The sequence below is a fragment of the Nannobrachium achirus genome (assembly GCF_963921795.1).
Source record: "Nannobrachium achirus genome assembly, chromosome: 5".
Lineage (NCBI taxonomy): Eukaryota > Metazoa > Chordata > Actinopteri > Myctophiformes > Myctophidae > Nannobrachium > Nannobrachium achirus.
In genome coordinates this window covers 33,565,444-33,585,954 of record NC_137814.1, presented here as the reverse complement: position 1 = coordinate 33,585,954, position 20,511 = coordinate 33,565,444, and the positions used below count along the sequence as shown (strand labels likewise).

Genomic DNA, 20,511 nt, shown 5'->3' with positions numbered 1-20,511 from the left:
CCCGGGAGGGAGAGAGGAGAGAGGGCTTCATTCGCTTGGAAACATGCTGCTGAAAGCATGGTCTGTAGAAGAGCAGCAGAATACGTGCGTACGCGGCAGGAGTCGTCCTAACAGAGTCTGATGCTGTGTAGTCTACTGGGCACATTTCATGGAGATGGCATGAACTGCGAGCTGCGCGTTGCTCTGCTCAGCTCAGCATCTACACTACAGGGATTTATTTCTAAACGTGGAACATGGCGAGAGGGATGAGAGGAGCTCATCTCGTCGCTTTATTTTGTACTTTGTCGATATCATTTGTCAGGGACGTAGACGGACAAGTATCGTTCAACGAAATAACGGGGTTCAGCTTGAGTCCACCCTATTTCAACCTGGCTGAAGGGGCACGGATCTCTGCCTCTGCAACCTGCGGTCAGGATGACAATGAGAGAGCGCGATCTGACTTGTACTGTAAGCTTGTCGGGGGACCTAACTTTAGACTTCCAACTCAGGATGTACAGGTACGTGGGGAACTTGGATGGTTGATGACTTTTATTCTGTGCATATTAAATGATTTGAATCATATTGTCTAAGTTTGCAGTAGACGCAGTTTAATTGTCAATATACTGTAAAATAGGCTACCTGGTGCACCTGCAAATGAGTGCTGATTATATGGAAACAAATATAATCAGCACTCATTTGCTGATTATTCTCTCAGAGTCCGATATCTGTTGACCGTACGGTGTCCCCGCCAAATGTTCCCTTCCTATTTGCTACTAAATGAGTCATTAAATCCCCGCGGGGAAACATGGCAACTCTGCCTGGCTGCCCTGACCAAGTTGTACATCTGCCAAAAATAGTTTTACACACCATTGTGTTTACTCCCGAGTTTTCTAAACGAAAGACCCTTTCAATGTGAGCTTTGTCTCCTCAGGACTTATTTTGAAGGGTGTTATTCCCACTGCTGTCTTTTCTCCATTAGGCCTATTTGGATCAGTTTACTGTACCAAACTTTTTATTATTATTTTAGGAGACTTAACTATGTGGTATAGGTATAGTCTAGCATTCTTGCTTGTTATGGTCATTTGCTCATTTCCTATTCTATGAATGTGTTTTGAAATGGGCTATATATTAATTTTGCGTTGAATATGCGTTTCATGTGACTGACACACCTCCTCTCATAATACAGCTTACAAGTGTCAATCATTTCCATCCACTGTAGGGATCATTCTGTGACTATTGCAATGCCAATGACCCAAGCAAAGCTCACCCAGTGACCAATGCCATTGATGGAACAGAGCGCTGGTGGCAAAGCCCTCCTCTTTCCAGAGGACTGGCCAACAACGAGGTGAACGTCACTCTGGACCTTGGGCAGGTGAGATTAACGCACTTGAGTCAACTAAGGACAGTCATTCACCTTACTGTTGCATGGCATGTAAATGACAAGTGTTCTGGTGGTGACAGTATGGAATATAACACGTGCATGTTACAGGAGAGAATAGAGGGATGTTGTATTCTGCCTCAGCTCTTGGTTTACTGATGTGAGATGCATTATGTCATTTGTGTGAGCCGGGTGGTTGAAGGCCTTGCCGCCTACGCCCTTCAGTTGCTTGCATTCCTACCACAAATCCTAGCTCTTCGTTTACTACTTTCAATGCTGTGTTTTGTTGTTGTCTCTGCTGTCTTTATTGCGGTGAATTCTTTGCATGAGCAAATGCATGCTTAATTTTGTTCTACCGTCAAGTAGAATATTTGAAGTTTTGAGTCTCCTCATCTTAGTCAGTGGTGGTCATGTGAGTGATGTCCTGCACTTGGCCTATTTCCAGGAATCAGATTCACGCCTCTTTGGTCGGGGGATATGCGTCCATTAGGACCCGTGTCTGTGGCAGGAGTTTGGCTCATGGCCCATGAAATTGCACCTAATGCTCAATTATCCACTGTGAGGAAAGAGAGAAGAATTCTGTCTAGGGATTAGGGATCAGAGGGAGGTTATAAGTCTGAGAGAGGGAGTGCATGTGGAGGCCTGGACGTGTTGGTTAAGGAGGGTTTGGACATGGGTCTGGACTGGGGTATAGGCTTCAGTTGGACAAACAACATTAGTAAACACACGGTGAGTGATCCCATGCCCCCTACCCCTGAGCTGAGTGAGGGGCCACAGAGGCTAAATATAGTATTATGCTTATGAAAGGATGGATGCATGCAGGGCCTCTGGGGATGTCCTAGTCACTTTAATACGTGGTAATGCTCTGTTTATTTGACAGTGGGGAAAGTGGTATTGTTGCATGAAGTGTGCTATAAACAACATGCTATATATACATACTGTACATACACACATCACTCTGCTTCACCTGTTACCCTGTATCTGGTGCAACAAGTGAGACTCTGAACAGTGTGCACTTGGACCATTGGTACTTTAGGTCTTAGAATATTTTTTATCTTTGTCTTTAGTTTTTTCATATTTGTTTCCGGTAACAATAATTCTTATTTGGAGCTTGCAAAGAAACAATTACATTTTTGGGAAGAGACACCATATTATTGCAAAAGAATGCTCCTAAATATTTGTGATTTGCTAATGGGAGAATTGTGGTTTGGCAGTTTGGCACCTTAAAACACGTGGCTTTTCAATTCAGCAAACTCAGCAATGTCAGTCGTAGTTGGTGCTGCCAAAACATAATTGCAAGCATTCCACTCAAAGTGATAAAACCATTCTGGAGTAAACATCCAGTAAACCAAAATATCACTTTGACTTAATGATACAGGCTATTTGGTGAGAAAGTTTCGGTAGTTCTTTATTTAGGCTTTGATATGGGTTTTGTTGGGGCCTCTACCTGTGTTTAAACCTCAAGTGATATATGACTTACAGGGCACTTTATGACTCTCTTCCTTCCTACATATTATGTAAGCTAGCACACCTTTCAAGCAAGGAGAGAATTTCAGAGTTGTTTGTGGGAGGCTGTTCAACCTGAGGCTTTGTGGGCTTTGTAGATTCTAAAATTCACATAGATGATGCGGTCACAGAAATGTGTGGGCTGGATCCAGTTGAATGAGTCTTGTGGTTTTCTTTTAAGGCCAACGCAGGTGCCTCCCTTCACTTGAGTTATCTTCCATCTCTCACAGCGGATATATCAGATAATGGCATATAAAATGTTTATGTATGAACGGCAAGGTTCAAAGGCACAGGCCTCTTTGACAGCCATTTCCGTCTGCCCTGTGCACCTTGTTTGAAGTAAGGGCTGCCTTAGTTGAGCTTTAGTGAAAGACTAATCTACCTAATAGCAAAAAATAGCCTCTTAAAGGATTACACCAATACCGTAGGAAAGGGATTCCAGGAGAGTTTTTCATTTAACTTTCATTTAACATTTTAGAAGGAAAAAAAAGATTGGTCCATCAGTGGAGAAAATGAGTAGATACACTGTATGCAGTGTTCTTGTCAAGATCATGAAGCTTCATGCTAAATCTTTACTTTTGGCTTACACAGAGTTCTTGGCTTTTGATCTGTGAACCACACAACCAGACAAATCCTCCATTGTGTCTGGAAATGACCTTGTTACGTTTCAGTAGGATTCTTTAGGGTGGTAGGGCTGTCACAATTATTACATAATCGTCTAATCGTGATTATTTGACATTATCGCAATTATTTTGTCATAATCGTCATAATCGTGAATGTTGAAAAATGTCTGAAATAGTGGAAATAGCAGATCTACAAGCTCACAACGTGTCGCATCGCAACGCGTTGTGAGCTTGTAGATCGGCTATTTCCACTATCAAAGTTATTTTTTAAGTAGTAAGTTGTCAAATATGTCAGTAATTTCTTTGTATATTTAGGTTATGTGTCATATCTACCATGTACAACTTCAAAGCCTAAAAGCCAAACAGAAATGTAATTATCAACGACAAAAACACAATTAAATCGTTAATCGCCAATTATTTGAGTGACAATTAATCGTCATGTAAAATGTCATATCGTGACAGTCCTAGCTGGTGGATCCAGTGGACTTTGCTAAAGATTACTTGGAAATGATGTTATTCTGATGAAAAAAGTTATTATTATATTATCTTTGTTTACATGATGTAGCTAGTTATTTTTAATTCCATATTCACTGGACATAAAAGTTGTATCACTTATTCTTCTTAGGGGGCTAATGTGCCTAGGCCCTAGGCTTGGACAATTTCTTTCTTTTCAAATCTTTTTTATTATTAAGGTACAATGTAACAACGAGGCAGGTACACACACATATTGATGACACCCCAAGTCCCATTCTCATCACAATCATTGGTACAAAATAGCACACGATTTGAGGCCATCACGGTTCGTACAAATTAGTATAAAGAAAAGAGACTCTGCCCATAAAGTAAAATAAAAGAAAACATTTTTCCCCCTCCATATGCCCAATTTAGTGTTAAGCCAATTCTCCCATTCCCATGCTCTACGCTATACCCATCCCTGCTAATCCCCATAGTACTCATTGGGAGGGTGAAAACAACAACGGGTCTCCTCCGATACCCGATCCCGTCATGCCACCATAGGCTTGGACAATTTCAACATTGAACACAAGCTTATACCCTGGGTCTCCCCACCCCACCCCACCCCAAACCAACCCAAACCCCTTTCCAGTAACATTCGGCCTTGCTAAACTATTTACAGGACATGGGTGGCTACTCATTGTTCCAGTGAACATTTGCACCATGTAGTTGGCCCGTCGCTTGTTCGGTTTTTCTGGGGAATGTATTTTTAGGACCCCTGACCACATGTATAAATCTCTATGACTGGCCCAGAGCAGGCCACGTGAGACTGAAATGCCAGGGCTTACCGCTGTCTGTGCCAACTGATGACATCCAAATCCTTTTGATTGGTGGCTTTCTGACACAGAACAGACATTGTGCTGTGCACTATTGGTTTGAATGAACTTCTTGATTAGCACCTGCAGTGATATTAGTAGAGGAGCCTATGTATTTCCGTAATTTTGGAATGTTAATTTTTGGAGACATGTACATCTTGATTCTTGGGGTTCTCAGAATGCCAAAAAAACATGTCTCCAATTTTTCTTTTGGGGTTTAGCATGTGTAATTAGCATAATTAGACAATTAATTGCCCAAAACAGGAAATGGCAATAACTTTGCTTCTAGGTAACTTATAAAGGTATTCTAAGAGTCTAAGTCCATGTTTGTGAGGTCAAGAAATTCATCTGTTACCATTGTGAAGTCATACAACCTTTCCTGATTAGCATAAATTGCATAAATTATGCAAAAATGAGGTGGAAATAAGCAAATTGCTGCATTTTTTAAGTTTTAGTCAACTTTGAAAGCTTCTCACAGACTCTAAGATGTATGTTTGCAAGTCATCAATTATCATCATCCTATAAATAAATCATGCAACACTTTGTCTGTGTAATAATTATGTAATAATCACACCGAAACCAGAAATATCTATATTACTTTGCTTTAAGCTAATTAATAAACATGATCTTACAGACAGTGTAAGTCTGTTTGCATGTCTAGAAAATATTCTCTATCCATAACTAGGATATTTAACCTTTCCTTATTAGCATAATTTGCATGTATATATATATATATACATATACATACATATACATATATCCGTGACCCGATTCCGGATAAGCGGTTGAAGATGGATGGATGTATATATATATATATATATATATATATATATATGAGAAATGGTCACAGATTTATCAGATTGTTTATTCTAATATTTACAGAAAGATGTGAAAACACATTTAAATAGAAGGGTCTCCATCGTCATCATCACCAATTCCCAACAGATGTGCCTTGCTTACATTACAACACACCTATTCATCTGCCCCACACATGCACATCTCAGAGCAGTTAAAACGTTAAGATCGACAAGAACAATGTGACACGCACTGGGATTTCTTGCAGCCACATTTGATCAGTTGGGTATTATGGGTAATGGTGGCTGGAGCTGGGGGTTCCCGTGTTGTGACTGGCACCAGTTCCATCTCCCTCAGCCTCCATCCATATTCAGTTACTGGTGGTATCTGTGGGTTATGTAAGTGGTCCTGACTCCTCATACCATACCATTGCCTGGTAATGGGCACGGGCAATGGCTTGATGTAATGCTCCTTGTGTAGGTGGCAGCTTCTCGGCTTCCAATTGTTTCTTTGTGAATAACCTCCACCTGAGCTCACCAACATCCACAAGATTTGTACCGGGCTCGTACAGCTTGCAAACAAATGCTTAAATCTTATTATTCATTTTTTTCTGCGTCAGAACTGAGCTTTTTTGTAGTGCCTAGAGTATCAAATGCAAATACCACCTCCACAGGACACCGGTTCAGAGCTTGCCAACAGGTTAACTTTCCCTTGCCAACAAAATGGCCTGTCTGGTCAGTTCCATGATGGCATGGAACCCTGGTAAGTTTTCATACCCTGGTATGTTTTACTGTACATCAATAGAGTTTGAGTGGACATCTTGCCTTGATTATGATAATGTTGGGTTTTCCCTGGAAGAGTTGGATGGCTTTCTTAGCAAGATAGACAATCAGCTCATCTTTGGTGTGGATACCTGACAAGAATAGTTTTTCTGACACCTTCCCTATCGGTGTGTTATCTTCCACATCATAAGTGGTAGGGGGCTTGCCACCCTGGTGTCGCTTACATGTGGCATCCTTCAGTGAAGATGCAATGCCATAGCGGTCAAATACTACATGAGTCTCACTATGTTCCTGTCCAGTGTGGCTATGAAGTGGTCAGCCCACTGGGAACATGTCTTGATCCATGATGGCTTTCCCATTTGCATTTGCTACTCTAGGTATTACAAAAAAGCTCAGTTCTGACACAGAAAAAAAGGTTGAAACATTTGTTTGCCAGCTGCACAAGCCCGGTACAAATCTTGTGGATGTTGGTGAGCTCAGGTGGAGGTTATTCACAAAGAACCAATTAGAAGCCGATAAGCTGCCACCTACACAAGGAGCATTACATCAAGCCATTGCCCGTTCCCATTACAAGGCAATATGGTATGAGGAGTCAGGACCACGTACATAACCCACAGATACCACCAGTAACTGAATATGGATGGTTGCTGAGGGAGAACAACTGGTGCCAGTCACAACACGGGAACGGCCAGCTCCAGCCACCATTACCCATAATACCCAACTGATCAAATGTGGCTGCAAGAAATCCCAGTGCGTGTCACATTGTTCTTGTCGATCTTAACGTTTTAACTGCTCTGAGATGTGCATGTGTGGGGCAGATGAATAGGTGTGTTGTAATGTAAGCAAGGCATTGGTGTTGGGAATTGGTGTTGACGACAAAAAGATGGAGACCCTTCTATTTAAATGTGTTTACGATATTTTCTGAGAATAAACAATCTGATAATTCTGTGACCATTTCTCATATTGTTCTTTATTTTATATGAAGGATATATATGCAAATTAAGCTAATAAGGGAAGGTTAGATATCCTAGTTATGGAAAGAGAATATTTTCTAATCTTGCAAACAGACTTACACTGTCTGTAAAATCATGTTTATTAATTAACTTGAAGCAAAGAAATATAGCTTTCTGGTTTTGGTGTGATTATTACGTAATTATTACACAGATACAGGGTTGCATGATTTATTTATAGGATGATGATAATTGATGATTTGTAAACTTACATCTTAAAGTCTGTGAGAAGCTTTCAAAGTTGACTAAAACTGAAAAAAATAAGCAATTTGCTTATTTTCACCTCGTTGTTGCATAATCTATGCTAATTATGCTAATTAGGAAAGTTTGTATGACTTCACAATGGTAACAGATTCATTTCTGGACCTCACAAACATCGACTTAGACTCTTAGATCACCTTTATAAGTTACCTAGAAGCAAAGTTATTGCCATTTCCTGTTTTGGGCAATTAATTGACTAATTATGCTAATTACACCAGCTAAACCCAAAAAGAAAAATTGGAGACATGTTTTTTTGGCATTCTGAGAACCCCAAGAATCAAGATATACATGTCTCCAAAAATTAACATTACAAAATTACGGGCAACAGAATCTGATACATAGGCTCCCCTACTATATGTAAGGGACTGATTTACCTTTTTTGTACGATTTTCTACAGATTATACCTGTAGATAATGTGTTCTGATTTAGTTTATGCCTAGATTACAGCTCAGAGTAGCAGCTTTTGTGGTGTGAATAGGCTCTAATTGCCTTGGAGAGAGTGGCATGTTGTGTTTATCTACGACTACGCTTGTTCTCCACTCTTGTTTTGGTCAATACCAGTGTTTCCGTAGATCTGAATGCCCCGGTGTGATAAGATTAAAAGATCAACACAGAATGATGCTGTTTTGGGAACAGTTGTAGGTTTTGTCATTTTCACCTCAGTTATTTAATGCTGTCAGACTTTTGAGATAGAACCTCCAGGAATGCTTTGAAAGAGAATTCCTCTATAACTTAATCCACATTCTCTTTCTCTCTCTCTCTCTGGGGTCGGTGCACAGCATTGATTTGAATGTTTAATACGCACCCGTCGCTCCCTTTTGTGCGGAAGCTCTTGTAGGCTGTATTGTGTGACATCCTTGCTGCACTCTCAGATTCCCACAAAGGTTTTATTCTTCTCAAACCTTCCTGAAAGTGACCTGACCTTCTCTTTTCACTGGGAAAATGGATTGAAGAGGTGGGGTAAATTGGTAGAGAGAATGCCTCACTCTCTCACACACACATCACGCACACACATACACACGCGTGCGCGCACTCACACACACACACACACACACACACACACACACACACACACACACACACACACACACACACACACACACACACACACACACACACACACACACACACACACACAGAGAGAGAGAGAGAGAGAGAGAGAAACTGAAATAAATGTATATCTTTCCATAGTCCATCTGCTCAGTAGTCTCTCAGTCTCAAGTGCACCCATGAATGGTACATACTTTGACCGAAACCGAACTTTTCGGTCAAAAGGTCTGGTTTGATTACAAAATGACATCACACACGACTTCTGAAAAGCACTACACCAAATGAGAGTTCGGAAATTTGCACGTCGGAAATCGCAACTCACCGAACATTTCGGAGATACTATGGACAGGCCTTAAGCCTATAGATGTACAAATTATGAGCATCAGCAGCTAGCCTAGTGATTCTCAAATTGGGGCCTGGGACCCTTAGGGGTCCCCAGCAAAATGAGGATCAGTTTAATCTCACTATTATTTCACTGGCTAAAAGTTAGCACAATGAGAGTATTTCTTGGTTATAAGTTTCACTCTCTACACATACTGTTATCTCCTCACCTACAGTATAGACAGTTGTACAATTCTGTACTGAATATAATAATAATAATAATAATAATCAAGATGTATTTGTCCGATTTTTCATATTCCATTCTGATTGGCAAAGATTGGCTTCCAAAGTTTGTGCGTCACAAAAAAAAATCACGAATGATTAACATAGCGAATCTCTAAGCGCTTCCACCATAGGGGGCGCCATAATTCCTACAAGTTTTTTACATGTCAATGTCAGAGAACCACTGAGCTAGTCTATATAATATATAGAGGATATTATCCTAGTTACCAAAGATTACTTCATGTAGTGCAGTTGACAGGGTCCTTGTCCATCTCCTTAGAGACATGATTGTCTATTAGACATGCCCCTAGCTGTAGCTATTGCTGCGGTGATGATAGACGTGATGTAAGCGCCTGTCTTTAGCCAGGCTGCCAGAGGCGCCAAGCCAAACCGGCAGATATTTACAACTCCACTAGCAGCCCACCTCGTGCTAGTTAGCAGCAGCAACAGTCTGGCTTGGAGTGTAGATCATGGGTTATTGTTGGACAGCAGTGCCTCCTAAACCTGGAGCTATATTGTGGAAAAGACTAAGAGGGATAACTTAGGCATTATACACCTTTTCACGTCATATACAGTATGGGCACAAAAAAACATTTTCCTATGTGCATTTTAATGGCTTTTTCACATTTTGATTGTTGCTTAATGACTGGTTTCATTTAATGTTGAAGTTGTAGATAACAGGTGAAGAGGACAATAGGGTCGGTCGACCAATTATCAGTCCTGCCAATCACTGGATCCCTTATTCATCTTTTTTTGTTATTAATGTTAATTGGAATTGGCATTTTAACCAACATGCAGTGACCACGTCAAAGGTTGTTCTCTCCCACATGAAATGTGGACAATGACAAGTAAATATCCAATGAAGGCTCTTATCTGTGTTCTTGGGAGATACAGGAAAGTCCAACAAAGAGCATGCTAAAGTTATACAACCCGCTCAGCTGTTGTCAAATATAGCATACTAAAGTTATAAAACTCAATAATATAATTTCACTCGTGCTCTCTCTCTCCCTCTCACACATGCACAGTGCACACACGCCTTGACATGACAGCTGTTGATGGTTTTTATTACGACAGGTCGCGTCAGGTCGCAGTTACTACCAAAACCTCCACCGGCTATCAGTCAGTCAGTCCGTCTGTCTGTCTGTCACGTCACGTCACGTCACGTCACACTTTTGGCCCTACTCTTATCTCTGCCACCGCCGGCCCTATTGATGCCAAACTTTGCACACACACACTCCTTGAATTGAAGCTGGACCAATCTGGGAACTAAATCATTACCAATAACTTTTTTCACAAATGTGTTCCTAAACGTGTCTACTATCACCTCTGAACTTTTTCAATCACAACTCCCTTGACAAACTTTGTGGGAGCCAATCAAAGTTGGGGGTATCTATCGGGATACCCTGGGCCTGGGATTAAAGGGGAAAAAATAAAAAATGCCCAATATGATCGTATGAGGTGTGTAATTAGGGTATTTTTGGGCTGCTGAATCCATTCCAACCATTCGTTTTCAGTTAAAATGACTCCTTGGCCATAAAATAGGCCTAATTGGCTAAGGCTTAGCCAATCATGTAATTCGAGTTTGCCTGTGTCCTGTTAGTCACTATGTTTTAAACCCTGTGTTTGAGTGTTCCTTGTCAGATTGTATCATGTTATCCTGTGTGTCATGATGTGCGCTTAGTCGCTTACCTGCCTGATCTTGAATAGTTTTCATGAATTCAAACCCTACTCCAACCATTTTTTCCCCCTTTAATCCCAGGCCCTCGGGATACCCCCAACTTTGATTGGCTCCCACAAAGTTTCACAAGGGAGTTGTGATTGAAAAAGTTCAGAGGTGATAGTAGACACCTTTATGAACACATTTGTGTAGAGAGCTATTGGTAATGATTTAGTTCCCAGATTGGTCCAGCACTCAGCTAACTTTCCCTTACTAAATGGCAAATCACAACCTCCGCCCCTGATTTCTCACATGGCCCTCTTCTAGCTCCACCATCAGGCAGATTTTTGCAAAACACATTTTTGGACACTGCTCCTACAGATTTTGGCCTAAAATCACACAAAGCGGTACACAGTATGTCTTAAGTCAAGTCATCAACAGGGATCTGTCCCATTTCCCATATTCCCTCCTGATTGGCTACGATTGCCTTCTAAAGTTTGTGTATGCGACGTGATGGTCGCTTATCTCCCGATTAGGGAGTCTTACTGGTACATTTTATACATTCAAAACGAATTCTATGCTGTCTTATAGTAGCGCTTAAGGTAGGCTGCCAATATGATGCGCTTATATAGGCCTTAGATATTATGCTGTCTCTATAGTAGGGTGCTCAATATGCCATGCTGTGTGATGCTTGCTTCTGCCTTCATTCTTGTCAATAAAGTATACCTAAACCCAAGTGATCGTCTCCTGAACTATGATTACGCACAATTCTCAGCTTACATCACAACCTATCTTGTGTTTCTTTATTTGTTTATGTTTTTTCTATTTTACAATTTAAATTTCTAGTATAAACTCAAGCAACAGATTGTGGTTTAAAGTATTGTTGAATCTGAACTCTGCATTGCATCTTGAAATGTTTTTTTTTTCCTTGTCTTGTTTCCATTGGGGTCCTATTCGTAGGTAATAGGTATTCAATCCATCAACATATAAAGTAGCACCAAAATATCCAATATCATCACAAATACAACTACTGTACAGAGTAGGAAAAAAGGGGTTAACACTTCTCACTTCTGTCTAAAGGAGAAGTGATAACAGTCATACAGTAGTCCACCACACAGATAAATGTTCAAACAATTAATGATCTACAGCTGCACCTCTTTGACTTCTTTGACTTGACTTCTTGGTAACTCCACATAATGTAGGTAATGATTATTTTGTCAGGGGGATATGTCTACTTCAGTGGCTGTAGCTTTATAAAAATAAAAATAAAACAAATAAAACCCTAAACCCTACCCCACTGTCCTTCCACCAGCACCACCTGTTGCACATAGACAAACAGTTGTACACTGCATTGTTTAAAACTGTGCTAGGACTGCTCCACCCCATTGTGCTGCAATGTGCTCTGTTTGACGGGCCTGATCCACTCCCCAACAGAAGGCGTTGCCTCTTCTCCTTTATGATACATTCCTTGACTCCAACAGCAGATGCTTAGGAGCTTCATAGACAGCTTTTATCCAGGGGCGGACGGGGAACAAAAATCTGCCTGAGAATTTAAATTACAGCACCCCCCCATATCTGTCCAAATAGGACATAAATAATAGAGTGCAGCCAAAGCACGGCAAGCAGCTTAATCAGTCAGTTAATTAAAGAAACTTACACTAAACTCTGTTATGATATTATATCCAGATGACCTGACAAAGATGTAATCTGACGTCGAAACCTTGTAGTTCTTTTGCCTTGCGTCAGCTCCTAAAACGCACCGGATTAAACTGATTTCAGCTTGAGGCGCGGTGGAATCTCCCTTTATTCAATAGGACCTGCTATCAACATCTGCTTTGCCCTCTGTACAAAAATGAGGAATGAATGAAGTTACTGTAGCAGTCAAATGTATTACGGATTTAACGTCAGATTTTGTGTTGCAAGTATCACATGGACATAATTGTAATGTGTGCACTGCAAAGAAATCAGTTGCCAACATGTATGTGCTGCAATAAAGGGCACAATGCAAGGACTAGCTTTAAGTTACCCTCTGCAACTTTCTTCTACCCTGGATTTGAATTTCTGCTCAAATGCTTTTACCGTTGAGCTAATGGAGCAAGGGTATTTGCTCAGGGGAGAAACTGACTTTTGAAGGTTAGACATAATAGACAATACTGCTTGTCAACCATTCGTGTCAAACCAGACACACGATATAAATGCCTCAACTTTCTTTACACCTGTAAACCTGATGTGACAATAAAGCACCCCAATTGTTGCGTCCGAAGGTCACAGTTAGTTTACTATCAGAACCGTCACATCTTGACCGTAACTGTCTGTCTGTCTGTCTGTCTGTCTGTATTTTTTGTTGATTGACTCTCTCTGACATCACTGTGATGTCAGGGGAACCACACTAAGAGAATGCCTTTTATGCCGATATACAGTACGGAGATCCCTGATGTCATGAATATTAAGCCCATATCTAACAGGACTTCATATGGGATTGCCCATATACGGTATGGAGGAAGACAGCCCATATTTGTGTCACTGGTTCTACAGACAGGGATCTCCATATATGGGCATAAAAGGGATTGTATGTATGATGTCAGATGTCATAGATGACATAGGGCTTTCACTTAACGAATAACTGAGTAAGCATGTTTGGGGTCTCACAGCATATCTGTCTCCATAAATGGGTAACTGGTCCGATATACATCATTGGCCAGATGACCAATGGCGCGACCTCGCCTGTCGCCCTTATTAGGCGTCTTACTAGTATAAGTTATATTGTATTAACATACCATACCCTACCATCCAGATTGGACAAAATATCATTGTAATCACTAAACAAAGTTACATAGTGCAACTTTAACCTTAAATACTGTAATAATGAATGCTGCTTGTATGAAATGACTGGAAATAAAAAGAATATCTGTGAGGACAAAGTAATGAATGGTTTAGCTCTGCTACTGGCCAGCCCATGCCTGCTTCTATCTACCAGGCTTCTGTTCTTACTTTAGATTTAGTCCTGTTGGTTCTCTAATGCCCTTTACTTGGAAGTTGGGATTAGGGCATATCTGCTTCTCTGCAGCAGTTGTTGAATAGGCTACCTACCTTTCCAGATTGGATCGCAAGCTTACAAAATGCCTCTATTTAATCAAGTGATAACTTGTCTGTTCATGTTTAGGTGAGCATATGTAACGTAAATATACATTACTGATGTGATATTAGAGTTATATGATAGCCTTAGTTCAACAAATAAAAGTTAGGCTAAATGCCCTTTGTGAAACACAGGAACAGTGCAAATGCCGTAATGCCCTGGTGTTTTTAACCACTTAAAACCATACACTTAGTTGACCGCAGTCCCCCAGGGGTCTATATTAGGCCCCCTCCTGTTTTTTGTTTTATTTACACTCTACACACCTAACAATGTTAGCCAAATGTTTTCCTCAGAATAGGGACACTTGGGTCATTAATAGACTAAAATGATCCATAGAAAAAGCGTTCTGATACATTTACAATATGCACAGTTAATCAACACAGAGATTATGGCAGGAATTCTGGGGAAAAGGTTTTTATTGGCCATTTGTACAGTACATAACTGGATTGAACCCATCCTCAATATTAGGATCCAGTGATGTAAATTAACTAAGTATATTTACTCAAGTACAATTTTGAAGTATTTTTACTTTACTTGAGTAATTCAAATTTCTACTCCACTACTGTACATTTCGGATCCACATAGTGTACTTTTACTCCACTACATTTATTTGAAAACTTTAGTTACTAGTTACTTTGCAGATATAAATGATTATATTATAAAACATACATTAATCCGGGGGTTAGGCCCACTGGTCTGCTGGTCCGGGCGCATGCCACTTGGGCATTGCTACATAGGCGTGGATGCCTGCATGGCGGCGGCGCCGGTTCGATTCCCGATCCGGACGACCCTTGCCGTGTGTCACTCCCCGTCTCTCCTCCCATTTCCTGTCGGTCTGCTGTCCTGTCAGAGGGGGCATGGAAGCCTAAAAAACGAATCTTAAAAAAAAATACATTAATCCACTTTAGCCCTATTTTATACCTTTAGATGCGACGCGTTGTGAGCTTGTAGATCGGCTATTTTCAAACATTTTGTGCTTTTACTTTTGGTACTTTAAGTATATTTTGATGCCAATAGAAATCCTCTAATGGCATGAAACCGCTCCATTCTCATTGAAATGCATTGGCGGAATGGGGAATCCACTCTCATACTGTAGGTAGTTTGGTGCATGTGGGTGCAGCCTCACAGAGTATTTCTACACTGCAGTATTGATACTTGTACTTAAGAAATGTGAGTACTTTTCCCACCACTGTTAGGATGGGTGGGCAGCTACTGAACTGCACCCTGGGAACGGTTAGGGCAGAGGTCTTCAACAGGGGGTCCGGGACCCCTAGGGGGTCCCCAGAGTTACTACAGGGGGTCCTCCAAATCTTTGTGTGATAGAAACTTTTTTCCTCTTGTTCATATTAACCACTTGAACACTAGTGTCCATATCGGAGAACTTTAACCAAACATTGCCGATCTTGTAGATCTGCTATTTTCGGCAAAGAGGTTTGGTGTAGAGGGGAAAAAAGAGCACACTAAATACAGAATGAAAGATCAAGTATTGACGGTTCAAGTGGTTAAATATCTGAAAACGTATATGAATCCAAATTACACTGATGATTGTGCTGTCAAACAATTAAACTATATGGAATCTATGAAAAGGCTGTGGGGGTCCCTTCATCTCTCTCTCAACTAAGGGGTCCTTGGCCTGAAAACGTTGAAGACCCCTGAGTTAGGGGTTCAGAGGATTGCTCACTTCCACACAATGCAGAAAGGAGCTAGGACCGAACCAGTAACCTTCCCATTCCCAGTTGCTCCTGCTACGCCCATGTTCTCTATAGATACTGTACGTCATTGCTGTCATTTCCACTCAAAGGCATTCTTTAGCATGCTCAAGCTTGTCATACACACCGGGCAGATCAATAACATAGAGTGATGTGTGATCGAGTTGTGTCTACAGTCTGTGTGTGTACATTTGTGTGTGTGTGCTAGTGTTTCTTTGAAAGACTTGTTGTGAAAATGGTGTCAGGATTGCTAGTTTACAACGGAAATGTGGAAAATGTTAGGCTCTGTATTATGTGACATGTTTATTGGGGGTCAATGTCAAGAATTTGAGCCGGGGGAAGAGAGCAAGAGAGGGTGGGTGTCAAACAGCCAATACCTGTGATGGCTCGACCCCTGACCTTTCTGACCCCCACCCACACGTTAGCATCCTAGCCCATGGGTCTTCAACAGGGGGTCCGGGACCCCTAGGGTTTCCTCAGAGTTACTACAGGGGGTTCTCCAAATCTTTGTGTGATAGAGACCTTTGAACCCTAGCGTCCATATTCGGAGAACTTTAGCCAAAAATTGCCCGATCTACAAGCTCAAAACGCCTCGTGCTGCAAGGCGTTGTGAGCTTGTAGATCAGCTATTTTTGGCAAACAGCTTTGGTCTACAGGGGAAAAGAGCAGAATAAGTACAGAGTGAAAGGTCAAGTTTATTAAGTATTGACGGTTCAAGTGGTTAAATATCTGAAAACACAAATTGACATGAATCCAAAATACACGGACAATTGTGCTGTCAAACAATGAAACTATATGGAATCTATGAAAAGGTTGTGGGGGTCCCTGCTTCATCTCTCTCTCAACTAAGGGGTCCTTGGCCTGAAAACGTTGAAGACCCCTGTCCTAGCCCAACATCCTAGCACAACAGATGCAGCCAGGGAGGGGCTGGAGATGGCTGTGCTGAAATGTTATTCAAGCGTTGTTGCCACAAGCTTGTCAATGTGTTTCATGTCTTTGTACACAAGTGGAATCTGTGCTGGTACGCTCAGCATGCCATGACGATATTTCAGGCCTGCTCCGCACAATAGGATTGGATATACTAATTCAAGAGTGAATGTTTAGACTGGCAGGACCGAGACAGAAAGAGAGACTTGAAATGAAATGAGACTCGAGCCATGCTGGAACAGGCCCTGTCTTCCAGCTACATCTCATTCTGACAGGTTCCAACCCTGCAGGACATTATTCACATTTGTTAAGTTATTGCTGTGTTTGCGTTGGTAATTATCACAGTGACATTTGTGTGAAGTTAGACTAGATGAGTTTTGAAACAGTCACAGCATGTGGTTGTGATTCTAATCTTTTTGTGATTTAATTTCCAAATTAGAGTTATGCTAAATGAGAGAAAGCCTGCAGTTTTTTGATGATCATGTCAGATATGATCCTACAAATTGTTCATGGTGGTTCAGTAGGGCCTTGAATCATTTGTGTTACATTTTCTGGCCTGTCTCCTAGTTTTCCATACAGTTCCCCTACAGTACACGGCTACACATTAAAATCCCCAGTGAGAGTGTAAAATTGTACGGGTCCATTTGGGTCAATTTGCGCTTCGGAGCTAAATGAACACTGGCAATGTTGTTGTGTACTGTGTAGATGTGAAGATTTTCACTGTTGTGCATTGCTTGTCAGTAACAGGTCTGTGAAAGCAGTGGCATGCCCTGCCATGGAGGCATTAGCGGAGAGGTGGAATGTGACGCTATGGTTGGAATCTGAGATGGGCCGACATGCCAATCGGCACGTCTCTGGACAGGACACCCCTACCCTCGGTGCCCCTTCCCACTCTATCCCTTTGGCCTCCCTTCCCCCAACGTCATCCCAGCTCGTGTGAACTCAACTTGCTCCCACTCCTCAGCAGAATCGGTATTGATAGTAGGCAGACTTGGCACTCGCCTCTCTGCGAAAGCCCTGCTTCTGTTTTTAGCAGGATAGCGGCCCGTGCTTTGTTTGTGTGCTCCCATTTATCTTTTTCTGTGCCTGGCATATCCCGTAGCATGCGGGTGGAAGTGTTCTCAGATTCACTTTAAGGCCAATGCATTGTAGAGGTCACAATTAGCAAGATGTTTTCTGAACACAAATTATTGATTAGATTAGATATGCTAAATCATTCATTTGATTAGTAGCCATCTGCCACCTTTCTCCCATTTTTGATTGATTGGTTCATTTTATTGCATTTATGAATACACTTTAAAAACAACATGTAAAAGAATTAGCTGAAACATTTACGGTTCATTGTAGATAACACAGAAATGTAAAATGTTATTTCCACCATAAATGTTACTATTGATTTATAGTCTCCACTCTGTAGACTAATGATTTTCTTGTTTATTAACAACTATGTGTTCCTTTTCTAAAGGACAAGGCCAGACAATGTCCTAGTTGCCCTTTGAACCATGTCACGGTCCATCAGCCCAAGAGCTACTTGAACTTGTGGTCTCCGTGTGGGGGGATGGCAGTCCTTCAACATAATTGTGGAGCCTTGTTGACAAGTTTGCAACTTTGCAGCGCAGGCTTTGCTCCGCGTTACTTTGCTTAGTTATCTGCGTTCCCTGTCTCATGCAAGGAGAGACCGAGCCCTGAATGTTCCAAATGCCTGCCAGGGGGTTTTCAACAGGGTGCTGAATGATGCTAGACTAGTGTAGGCCTGCCCTCATCCTTTTGAACCCCTGCACACGCCAGACAGTCTATAGATGGGTATTTTTCTAAAATAACACACTATATTTTAGATACAGTTTTCATTTACCTCTTAAATCCTGGTGTTGGGGTGGGGTCGGGAATGGGGGTAACACATGTTTTGCAAATACTTGCTATATCCTGTCTCTTGAGCATGTTAAATGCTGGTTTAAGATATGTGGCAGCATGAATCACTTGAAAAGATGTTGTGTTGCAGCCTCAACAAGATCAGAGTTTGGGCTAAACATTTCTTTTCTTTTCGATAAAACTCCACATGTGGACATGCAGGTTGGTGTCATAGACTGTGAATGCAAAAACCATGCCAACGTTATGTCATGCTGTAACAAAGTGCGCATTGACTTTATAGATAAGAAAACATGTTTCAATTCTATTCAGTCAAACTGAAGCCACCCGCTTTTAAGGATTGATAATGATGTGAACATTGCAAACATTGAGCTTTATGAGCCTGACAGGAGGACGCTGGGATCATTTGCTGCTCTTGTATAGCAATATATCCTCGCTGTCGGGGAGAAACCTTGTATCTCCAAGTTTCAAAGTTGTATGTTTTTTCATAAAGTAAACCCTGCTTCATCATATAAGACTGTCTACAAGTACACAATGGCGAGGTGTTGTGTGCTTGTAGATCAGTTTAAATCATTTTTAAAATGATAAATACAAAACGAACGGTTTTGGACATACTGTTCAAGGTTTCCACATGACAACAATGATTTACTGCCACAATTCCCATATATCTGTGATCTTTGGCTAGGTGTTTGTTTTTTGCTCCACAATATGACCACGTGGGAAAACTGCACGAGTGGGTAAAATAAGCATAGCTGCTCAACAATCAGCTCAATGGCTAAACCTGATTAAGGACTCAGGAATCAGGATTCAGTTCTTTGGACATGTCTTACCTCACGTCTCAGAGCTGCATTAAGGTCATTAATTCTCTGGTGGACCTTTGCCACTTGGAGATAGATTATCCATGTGGACATGGCTGTGGCCCAGCGTACTTGGGGTTCAATTTGGTTGGAGGGGGAGGGGGGACGCTAGCACCCATGCCTCTCATTTCGATTATCCCTGTACACGTTTCATTTCTTTTCAAAAATGTAGACTGTCTGATAAGTTTGATATTTAGGTTTGAAAATATCACAATTCAACAATCTAAAGGGTGGCAGTGGAGGTAGAGCACAGAGCAGGTCGTCCAAAGAGCCGTGGGTTGGCAGTTTGAATCCCGGGTCCTCCTTTCCACATGTCGAAGTGTCCTTGGGCAAGACACTGAACCCTACATTGCCTTAGGCTGGATTTTCACTGGCAGCCAAATCCAGCCTGAATCAGATCTGAGCCACATCCAGATTGGAATCTGATTTGTTTAAATGAGTCATGTGACCTGTTAGGCTCATTTTAACAAATCAGATTCCAATCTGCATGTGGCTCAGATCTGATTCAGGCTGGATTTGGCTGCCAGTGTAAATGGGGCCTTAATGAGTCGGTAGGTGCTGTAGCTTGCCACCATTGGTGTGGGAAGTGAGGACGCTGGTGCCGCTTCACTTTCTAATGAATGAATGAATAAATGGACCATTGTAAAACGCTTTGAGTGCTTAGAAAAGTGCTATAAAAATGCAATCCATTATTAATAACAAATGTATTATATGTTAACCTCATTACCCTGTTGTCCCTTTTTTGGGCGATTTCCTTTTTCCAAAAATGATATTATTTTAAAATGACGCTTGATATCACATTGTGTTGCGATGCATTGTGAGCTTGTGGATTGGCTATTCTTGCAACAACGAATTATATATTGGTGAGTGGTTGGGAAATTAAGTGTGCCCCACTCTGTTTACACAGTACCCTGGGAGTACTGTCTGTTTACACAGTACCCTGGGAGTACTGTCTATAGTTGCCTGCTAGGAACATCTTGACCCAAATCTTCACATCCAATCCCTCCTCTTTGTTTACACTTCTCATTGTGCTCTGATTTTCAG

The 20,511-nt window shown here is 41.4% G+C and overlaps 1 protein-coding gene across 1 annotated transcript in view; it reads left to right on the top strand.

The window, feature by feature from the left end:
• Nucleotides 1-233: 233 nt before the first annotated feature.
• LOC308285016 (laminin subunit alpha-3-like) overlaps nucleotides 234-20,511 on the top strand; it is a gene marked incomplete at both ends in the record, with an annotated part of 95,084 nt that continues 74,806 nt past the window's right edge. The window contains 2 exons of the mRNA XM_080725737.1: nucleotides 234-497; nucleotides 1,199-1,351. Of these exons, the coding sequence (XP_080581863.1) occupies nucleotides 234-497; nucleotides 1,199-1,351 (417 nt within the window). The remainder of the gene's footprint in view (nucleotides 498-1,198; nucleotides 1,352-20,511) is intronic.